Source organism: Oratosquilla oratoria, chromosome 23 (genome assembly GCF_046742065.1).
Source record: "Oratosquilla oratoria isolate Oo_2021 chromosome 23, ASM4674206v1, whole genome shotgun sequence".
Taxonomy (NCBI): domain Eukaryota; kingdom Metazoa; phylum Arthropoda; class Malacostraca; order Stomatopoda; family Squillidae; genus Oratosquilla; species Oratosquilla oratoria.
Window position 1 is genome coordinate 37,757,250 of NC_134799.1, and position 11,499 is coordinate 37,768,748.

Here is an 11,499-nt window from a genome sequence, read left to right on the forward strand (position 1 = left end):
TATATACATATATATATATATAATATATATATATATATATATAATATATATATATATATATATATATATATATATATATATATATATATTGCTCAGCGAATATAATGTTCTTCGCACTTTTGTACTCAAACTTTTACTTCTCCCGTTTCTCCATTTAGACATCCGACTCCATCAGAATGACGTCATCAACCGTTACCTGTTTCTCTCTGACTCGCATTTCAACTTCCTGCGTGTTACAAATTCCAAGTATTGCCTTTCCCAAGCAGCAGCATCGCATGTTGCCCACCGCTCTACCCCGAACTGCCATCCTCCACGGCCCATTCCTTCCCTTCACTCCTCTCCCCAGGTACCGCGATATCTCACCGACCACAGGTGTTCCTGCATCTGCAATGGCACATTCGGCTGGCGGTTAACATTATCAGGCTCAGACACGCTATCGTAGCGTCACGCTTACCCCCTTAAACACGGTGACGCGTGTCACTGGTTCTTGGTCCAGAGACAAAACCAGACACTAATCGATCGAGACCCTGTTGTGTAGTCCATCTGTAGACTGAATGAAATCGTCAAATTATATTATCCGTAAGAAAAAGCATAATAAACATGTTTCCGCGTTGAAGGGGCTAGTCTTTCGCGTGTTAAAGAATGGTAGATTAGAAATACGCCAGAGACTATATTTCTCTCACCACAGCCATTGTCTTGAAGAGGAAACTGCCCCAAAAACTAATCTAGTAGATGGATTGTGATGGCTGCCGCTTCGTTCCGGATTGTCTCGTTGGGCTTGACTGTTAGTCACTGGTAAGAATGGTAACTTACTCTACTCCCCTTCGTCCGTAATCTAATTACTTTTTCTTAGCATGGACGTCGATTATTATTAATACTGAAATGGGGGTCAAGAATAACATCACCTTGTTCTCCTTTGTGTGTTGTGAAAAAAAGTTACTAAATGAAACGTAGTTATTGCAACAAGTAGGATTTGGCTCAGATTCTCACCTCTCTCCCTTGTAAAGGGGATTAAACTCTTTGTATAAGTATATCTTATCTAAGTATATCTTTGTATAAGTATATCTTGTATATGCGACACTGCTTCTGACCCAGGGCGGTGGGCAGGGTGCAGGGATGACCCGTCATCCAGGAGGTGCTCAGATGAGAGGGAGGGTGGGAGGGGTGTGGAGTGTATCTAGGGATGAAATGGGTGGGAGTGTTTTTATGCCTTTCCCTTTTTGGCTACCTCCCTTGGAAGGGGGAAAAAGCCTTGGTATATGTATGTATGTATAAGTATATCTTATCAAACTTGCAGTTATTCAACAAAATATTGTTTATTCACACCGTTAAGTATTTCAAGGAGACTTTTATAAATAAGTTTACCGGTGTTAACTTTTCTGGTGATAAATCTCTGTAGACTTAAGATAAATGGACTCTAACTTGGAAGTTCCCTTTACCAGCAGTGATGAATAGCATGTTTATAACTTAGACCAAGTCAACATACCTTCACAGTTCCCAATTTTTATCTATTCGTTTGTTTTTTACTTACTTATTTTTGTCCTGTCATCACAATATCGTGTTATGTCCCTTTGAGTTTAGCCGACACAAGAGGAGATTTGGAAGAGGACCAAATCGGGACCAAATTAGCTCTCAAGAGACTGTGATCACTCCCTCTTTCTTCTTCTTCTTCTTCTTCTTCTTCTTCTTCTTCTTCTTCTTCTTCTTCTTCTTCTTCTTCTTCTTCTTCTTCTTCTTCTTCTTCTTCTTTTCCTTCTCCTTTAACCAGACAATCTTGTTTGGTACAAAATTCTTCTAACCAAATTATCCGTTTTATTTTTCATCTCATCTAACATTTTCAACTTGACCTTTATTTTGGTCTAAATTTACTGTACATGTGAACGAAACATTGGATCATCATTTTTTTTCTAGGGGATTAGCTGTTAAAAGAATATGCGTGGTGTTTACACAATTCTGCGATCAGATAAATATATTTCTTTTTTCGGATTGCGCTTCCTGGGTGTATTTTGGAAGTTACTAATTGACAGAATGTAAAAGATTTCACGGTCAACTAGGATTCACACTACATTTACATCTCTGTCGGCATATCTTGGTGAAACCTAGCAGTTTCCAAAGAAGGTAATGATTCACTACTTCACGAAAAAGATTTATAAATAAATAAATACCTGATACTGATGATGGGGTCATTGATTGGTATAATGATGATGACGACGACGATAAAGACGGAAAACAAACAAAAGACACGGGTAAACAGTAACGGCAAAGTGAGTTTGTTGCAACCAGTGGCATAAAACTCACCATCACACTCCCACAAAGTGGGAAGTGAAAAACCCTTGGTAGGCCGTTGTTTGGGTCGCCTCCCCATCCCCCTAACATAGGAGGCGCGCATCGGGTCCCGGGAACCGAGCTCACGACTACCTGTTCATGAGTTCGACACGATATCCACTGGACTACCGCGCGGCCCAACATGAAACTACAGCAAGTTATAAGAACTTAAGTAACCCAATCGCTGCAACAGACACTGACAACTCAGTGTCTGGAGTCTTCAAACAGTAGCGAGAAAAATACGAACTTCATTGTCGAGAATCCATGTTGGTATGATAACATAAAGAAACATAGAAAGAAAGAAATGTAGGAAGAAAGAAGGGAAGAAATATGGAAAGGAAGAAAAAATTAAAGAAGGAAAGAAAGTGGAAAGAAAAAAAGGGAAGAAAGAAAAAGTAAAGAAAGATAGGAAAAAAGAAAAAGAAAGAAAAAGAAAGATAAAAGAAAAGAAAGATTAAAAGAAAGAATAAATGAAAAAATGAATGAATGAATGAACGAGTGAAAGAAAGAATACAGATTCAAAGGTCTTCTATTCATAACTTGAAAAAATCATAACTTGTCATAACCTTTAAGAACTCTATGAATACATACACACTCCCACTCCCACTCCCACTCCTTCCTCCACCTCCACTCCCACTCCTAATCCCATTCCCACCCCACCTCCATTCTCACCCTGACTCCCACATCCACACTCTCATTCGACATCCACACTACCACATCCACATTCCCACTCCCACATCCACACTCCCACTCCCTCATCCACACTCTCACTCCCTCATCCACACTCCCACATCCACACTCCTACAACTGCACTCCCACATCCATACTCACACACTCATACTCACACATCCACACTCCCACATCCACAATCCCACATCCATACTCCTACATCCATACTCCTATTCCCACATCCACACTCCCACATCCACACTCCTATTCCCACATCCGCACTCCCACATCCACACTCCTACTCCTACATCCACACTCCCACATCCATACTCCTACATCCACACTCCTATTCCCACATCTACACTCCCACACCCGCACTCCCACATCTACACTCCCACTCCCACATTCCCACTCCCACTCCCATATTCCCACATCCACATTCCCATCCCCTTACTCCTAACATCATACCTACTCCCACATCAGCGCTCCCACTAAGATTTCCACTCCCACTCCCATTCCCACAAACATGGACACAAACGCGAGCATGCGCGAAGTCAGAACTGCCTCCAAGGTGTGTTGAATTGATGGATGATTCTGATTTACAATATTAATTATATTCTAATTAAATGTGTTCCTAACCTCTCAACCTTTCTTAATAACACATAATTACGAAATCATGTTAACATTAATCTTGATCAGACCTATATTCAATCAGTTTTCTTTACTTTAGATAAGTAAATGATTAGCTCAAACATGAGGACTTTCTGGTTTATACTATTAAATTATCATAATACCAAGATTCGTTGTCTCAGTAACAGTACCACACTGAACAAGATCTACATTGCAAACTGACCAAGTTACTGACAGACTGGCATCACTATAAGTCTTTACAAACATCCACTTGTATTCAAAACATCATTAAGGACAAAAGCATATTCAGAAAGAATCTAGCAGAACGTTCTTGCATCACACAGAAATTCCTAGTCTGCCTCAGTGTCCGTATCGCATCATTCCGAACTCCAAACTTTATTGATATAAACTTCCTCCAAAGTGTCTCGCAACTCAAAGGACGGCATCGACTTAAATCTGTCAAGGTTTACGGAAAAAGTAAGATTCCATGGAGGAACATTTGGATGCACGGACACCAAAAAGGATAGACATGTAAACATTTACAAATAATCAATAAAACTATGGATAAGTTGATTAGAATAGAATTCAATGAATTGAATAAGTGAGTTAATCAATGGGTGAATAAATGAATATGTGAGTAAGTACAAAAATAAATATGTAAGTACATAAAAAAATATGCAAAATTGATAATTAGACAAGTAAAAGTTAGTTGATACGAGTATATTATCGTAATATATATATACATATATATATATATATATATATATATATATATATTTGTGTATGTGTGTGTGTGTGTGTGTGTGTGTGTGTGTGTGTGTGTGTGTGTGTGTGTGTGTGTGTGTGTGTGTGTGTGTGTGTGTGTGTGTGTGTGTGTGTGTGTGTGTGTGTGTGTGTGTGTGTGTGTGTGTGTGTGTGTGTGTGTGTTTGTGTGTGTGTGTGTGTGTGTGTGTGTGTGTGTGTGTGTGTGTGTGTGTGTGTGTGTGTGTGTGTGTGTGTGTGTGTGTGTTTCCGTGCTTGTGTGTGCATTTTTATGTGCGTGTTTGCGTGTGCGTGTGTGCACTTGTGTGTGTGCGTGTTTGCATTTATATGTATGCGTACGCCCGTGTGTGCGTGCGTGTGTACGTGGATGTGCTTTGTGTGTGTGTGTGTCCATGTGATCATATGTGTGTACGAGTGCATATGTGTTTATGTACATGTGAAGGTTTCATTATAACAATTGGCATTCCTATGATTCCAAGAACAAGCACAGGTTGGGCAAACCTTACAGATGGCTCTCAGGTAAAGCCATTGAGGTGTAATTACACTCCTCACTGTTGGCCTCTTTAGAAAAAAAAAATATCAATATAAAACGTTACAGTTTAAGCCTTTTGCCGTGACCCGTGTTAATTCTTTTCTCCAAACGACCCAATTATTCCAAATAATTGTTAAGGTTATAAGGGAAGAACTTTGCACCCAATCTGAAAATTAGATTTTAATTGTTCGAGTATTTTGCAGTCACATGGGTGGTAAAAGAGATGATAATAGAAAATAATAAATATAGACAAATAGACAAAAAGAATAGTAAAACTCGATCATAATCAAAACCTTGACTTCAGACTCCGTCCGGGATCGAGGTAATACATTGCAGCCTGTGGTTTCATGACGCGGGATATCGAACACGTCTTCGAATTTACAAATTACTATATTGTCTGAGAAACTGACATATCAATGTCAAAACATCCAAGAAAATATTGAATAATCAACGGAGAAAAATAAGATTTTATTGTCAAGTCTCTACCCCTCATATTGGATGATTTTCTTTCATGTCCAATTACCATGACTTAGAGGAAGACATATTTGTATCTCAACTTTTTTTTTTTTTTTTTTAGCTGAAAAAGTTTACCACTTGATATATTTCATTTTTCAAGTAAAATTATGGGGATCTTTCTTATACTATACAAATAGGATTTTATTTGATCGAAGAAAATAGATTTTTGATATTTTTCGAGGTATCACCTTCGTCTGAGTAATTCACCTATTTTTTGTCTATTTATTTTTTCTTTATTCATTTATCAATATATTTATTTCTATTCATTTTTTCTTGATTTATCTGTTTATTTATTCATTTATTTGTTTATTTATTTATCCACCTATATTTTGTGGAAGAATTGAACAATTTGCCTTTAAAATTTTGTGTTGTAGGGGAGGTGGATTTACAATCTCCATTCCTGTGTTGATTAGGTTCCGTGAGGTTCATCACCACAATCCTCGGTGACTGTCACCTGCCCAGCTATCCAAGCACCCCGAAGGAAAGTTACAACCTCAAATGGAACCTCCTGAGGTTTCTTGATCGAACGGAATGCCTAGAGCAGATGAAAATCTAGTTCCTCCTTGACATTCTTGATCCCTTGATAATAGGAATACGTTCTTTATTTCTCAGGAATAATTTATCGAGAATTGTCGGAACACCGTCATAATAACGATAAGCTTTCGCAATAGTTCGAATCTCAGATGCATTAGTCATACACACACACACACACACACACACACACACACACATATATATATATATATAAATATATATATATATATATATATATATATATATATATATATATATATATATATATATATATCAAAAGGGAGAAGAGTAAACGCCAGACTAAGTAAGGGAGATTTATTGCCCGACGTTTCGTTCGTAGTCCTAGGACCGCCTTCAGGAGTGTGATGGAATACAGTGATCAAAAGTTCTTATTATTGCCTGCTGCTTAAACTGGAAAAGGAGCTTCCACCGCCGAAGGTTAGCCAGGTTCATTCCCTGTCGCATGCCAACGAACACCAGGTACACGTGTACACATACACACACACACAATATTATATATACATATATATATATATATATATATATATATATATATGTACATATATATATATTGTGTGTGTGTGTGTGTGTGTGTGTGTGTGTGTGTGTGTGTGTGTGTGTGTGTGTGTGTGTGTGTGTGTGTGTGTACATAAAAATGGACAGCGTATGGAGATGAGTTAGCAATGACACTTTCAGACTAGAGTATGGAGTTTTATTCAGAACCGAACATTTCGACATATCAGGTCTTCTTCAGTGGACTGATTACAGGGGATGAAATTCAAGCCGTCAAAAACTTTCATCTTTTGGAATGTGTATGCTGGAGAGGATCTTAGAATAGAGACTAAAATATACAGATTCTCCACTTCATTATTCATCAGTTTCACACAAATGTCGACGACTTTGTGTAAAACTTCGTGCGTGTCCTTCCTCAGTCGGGCCCGGAAAGGATAGGAAGTTTTCAGTGTTAATCAGGTTTCTATCTGTGAAGTGGCTGGAAAGTATAAATGAAAGAGGATGGAAAGGATATCAAATCCTGTGGCATAGTCACTTTACAGTCTTTGTTCTGGCCAATGGCACAATAATATTGAATGTATGGATGTTTTTGCAAGGGGTTTGTTAAAAGAATTTGTCTTATCGTGAAGTATTAAAGACAGGGTATTCTATTCACCCAAGCGGCAAACGACAAATCAGGTTCATCTCCTGGAACTCAACCCCTCTCCACCCGGTCCACCACCTGAATAAAATCGAATGGCTTCTACCGATCTGAACACGACATTTGCAGTAGTTGAGGTGTTTTAATGGCCTTCAGTCTGTTCACCAAAATCAATGCTTCAGTATACTTGATGCTAAAAACTTTTCTCGTTTGCGTAACTTGAGACTCGGTCCTTGCCAAGGCTTCTGCCGTTCGTATACAGTTTGCGCTGGAGGCGTCATCGAAAGACTGCTGTTCTCGTATTCGCTTAGTTCTGGGCTCGAATCCTGCACTTCTCCAAGAGTCCAGCAGTGGCTGATGCTTACCCTAAAACTCCAAGCTCATAGTGCAAAGGTGACTCCTTTGGTCGCAGACACGCGTCTCCTAGTCTAGGTTTCTTATCCTTACCATTGATACGGTCTTAAGAGTTCTCAAAAAAATTATTTTTCCAGACTTATATTCAAGAACAATTGGAATTTTGTGATTATACAACGGTTCCAAAAATTATCTTCATGAAATGTTGGCTAAACTTTATACACGAATGCCTATTCCATGAAAAAATATCTCATGGAATTGGGAAAATTTATGCATGTACTTGTCGTTGAATAATGGAAACCAAGAGGAGTTTCTGCTAAATACTGACACATGGGTGAATATTTTTGGAGAGAAAACAAATCTCGCTAAGTTACGTACATCTATGTATCATACTTGTCGATGAATAATGGAACTCTGAAATAACTTGTGACATTCGAATTTTCTGCTCAGTCCTGCCAACCTTTCCGTGTTGGTAGGTAGTTCTTGTTCTCCCACGCGTTTCGACAATTCATCCAGGCATACCAACCCTACCGAGGCAAAGGAGGTAATGATACTTTTTTCTGTATCTACGGAAGCTCCATAGAGCTACTCTTCTTCGTCCTGTCTCTCTCCATTATTATTCAGGTGTACCAACTTTACCAAGGCAACGTTTGACGTCATGTCGACTTCACCTTCTCCGATGACTTTGACATTGCCAACCATCATTCGGAAATAGAAATTATTAGTTATTTTGTGAGTATACGAATATACTGGCTCTTGTCAGAAAGAATTTTGTGGCATCCAACTATGATTGAGTAACTTCAAGATGTAATTATTCATTACTTATTCATTTATTTATCTAGTGATTTATTTGTTATTTTCATGGTGTATTGCATATGTTCTTTTACATATCAGTTATCATTTATGATATATTACTTATCTTTTATTACGTATTAGTTATTATTCATTACATACTTATAATCTATTTATTTATTGTTTATCTATTCTTTATTACTTGTTATCTACTATTAATTATCCATCATCTATCATTTACTAATATTTATTACTTATAATTCATTATTTCAAAAAGAAATTTGTGCAACTGTTTCGCTGTGGAATGGTCGGCACAGTTCCTCTTCCGTAATCAAGAAGGCTCCGGCGCGATTCCCCAAGGGCTACCAGTCATTATCACCTGTCTTGGCACTCCATATGCACTGGGCAAAGATGGCATCTTGGTCACCTGGAAGAAGGTCTTAATTCCAACTGGCGGACGCTAAAAAGTAGTTTAATATTGAAACACGAGTATTTGCTTTAATGCAACAATCTTAAAAATTTACCAAATGCGATTGCTTGCCCTAGGGATGACCGAATTTACTTTTTATCTACTTACTTTATGCTATTTGTCTATTTGTTTGTTTATTTTTATTTATATATTTTTTCTATTCAATTATTTTTGGGGGATATTCTGAAATATATTCGCCAAATCCATATCGCAAAAATATATAGCTAATTTAATAATAGTACCTGTTGGCCTCTCATTCAAAAAAGGCATACTAAACTTAGAAGATCTAGAAGAGGAGGGCCCGACGCTTAGGCTCACTTGACACTTATCGACTTTTCGCCCTGCGCCGTCTACGGCACGGCGTCGTACTCTCTATTAACAATCTTTATGAACGCTCTCACACATGGTCGTGGTCGTGACGTGTGAAAGCGTCCATAGACATCCATGGTTATTTAAGAGCACAACGTCGTGTCGTGGACGGCGCACGGCGAAAAGTCGATACGTGTGGAACGAGACTAACATTTTACTCACGTCTTGAGATTCGTGACGACGAAAAAGGCCTTGGTAACTAACTACGTGCTTTATCGAGTGTTAGAGGGTCCGTAGAGTTGGCGTTGTTGTCTACATAATGTAACCTACCATGCCAAGACCTCACGGGCATTGTAGTACAGACGTATAATGCACGAACTTTAAACAATGACTTTGATTAAACTACTGACCGTTTTGTCATGGATACACGTGCCAAGCCACTTTAAAAAACAAGTATCGACTGGGATGCAGGGAAAGATACGAGTAAAAACATAAATTCTCTATCATATGATGCCACGTCCCCCATACTATCAATATACGAGAATATGTGATCACATGGTGTCTGTTTTGTGGCATATCATGTGTAACATGCTTCAATGATGTAGCAGACAATGAGGAGGACTCGGGTCAAAATCATCGCCCAAAGGCGGACTCCGGAATTGAAATTTCAAGTGCTTGGGTACACTTAGAACCAAGACCATTATGTTTAAAGTGCTTCACTTGATGTCATATGCATTTATAATTCAATATGTAAATTAGCATAGGTACGAAGAGGAGGTGTGAGTTTGTGTTTGTATTATATTGTGATGAGAGGAAATAAACAAATATCTCAGCCTCGTAATGAAATTTAATATAAAAGGCATTTGTAATTAGCGCTTACGTTCGCCAGTGATCTTTTGGGTTTATGTACCAAGATCTGATACATAATATTCCGTATTCCTCTCCAAATAAGCTTAAATTCTGACGTGAAAATACAGAAAAAATAATAAAGTTAAAAAAAAAAAAAAAAAAAAAAAAGAAAGATAAAAGAGAAAAATATATCTGAGGATAAATATATTCCCAGCCACGCATTTATTTATATATATATATATATATATGTATATATATATATACATATATACATATATGTATATACATACACATATATATATACATTATATATATATATATATATACATATATATGTATATATGTATATATATATATACGTACATATATATATACATATATATATATATATATATATACATATATATATATATATATATATATATACATGTGTATATACATACATATACATATATATATATATATAAATACATATACATACATATATATATACATACATATACATACATATATACATACACATATATATATACATACATATATATATATATATATATATATATATATATATATATATATATATATATACATACATATATGAGGTGTGAAGACAGAATGGGTGGTAGGGTGGTGAGTTTAAACGCCAAGAATCCGTTGAAGTTTTATTTCTGACGTTTCGTCCAACTAGGACTTCTTCAGAGTATACACAAGTAGGACAAAGACAACTTCACACAGCTCACCCCGTTCCTCCCCGGTCAACGCTGTTGCCATCTCGCTTTCGTCTTGCCTCGTGGATAATTAGGCCGCTTGCTATCCTCGCCAACTTGACAAAACCGTCCCGATGATTGCTGCATAGCAGTGAGGTAATATACGATGCCTCAATTGTCCTCCTTTCCTTTTTGTCAAGTCCATTATGGAGCACCTCTGTTTTTCCCAATCCAGCAGGTGGCCAAAGTTGTCGATGTGTACCACAAGTGAGTTGGATATCCGGTGGGCTTTAATGTCATTCTTGTGTTCAATCGTCCGCTTATGAATTCCTCTGCTAGTTTCGCCATAGTAATTCCGTGGAAATGCTGCCCCGCTAGTTACTATGGCGAAACTAACAGAGGAATTCATAAGCGGAGGTGCTCCATAATGGACTTAACAAATATATTCCCAGCCCAGCATTTATTTTCCTGTATATATATATATATATATATATATATATATATATATATATATATATATATATATGTACATATATGTATATATATTTATATATATATAATATTATATGTATATTCATATATATATATATATATACTGTAATATATATATATATATATTTATATATATATATGTGTGTGTGTATGGTGTGTGTGTAATATGGATGATGTGATTGCATGAGGTGGTATGGGCGAGGGGCTGGGGGGTGAGGTAGTATGTGTGAGCAAAATTTGACGCTGCCCGAAGGGATTTCTCCCCGTCCTCTCCTTTTATGCAATGGGGGGACGGGGAGGGGGGGGTCGCCGATGTAATGAAGTGTCCTTGCTGTGGAGGTGGTGTGTCGTGCGGCACTGCTGCTGTCCCAGGGCAGTGGACAAGGAGCAGGGATGACCCGTCATC

General features: G+C 37.5%; 1 protein-coding gene across 1 annotated transcript in view; it reads left to right on the forward strand.

Moving 5' to 3' along the window:
• The first annotated feature begins 3,520 nt into the window (after positions 1 to 3,520).
• Positions 3,521 to 11,499, forward strand: part of LOC143037762 (uncharacterized) — a 58,186-nt gene continuing 50,207 nt past the window's right edge. The window contains exons 1-2 of the mRNA XM_076206314.1: positions 3,521 to 3,565; positions 3,813 to 4,101. Coding sequence (XP_076062429.1) covers positions 3,521 to 3,565; positions 3,813 to 4,101 — 334 coding nt within the window. The remainder of the gene's footprint in view (positions 3,566 to 3,812; positions 4,102 to 11,499) is intronic.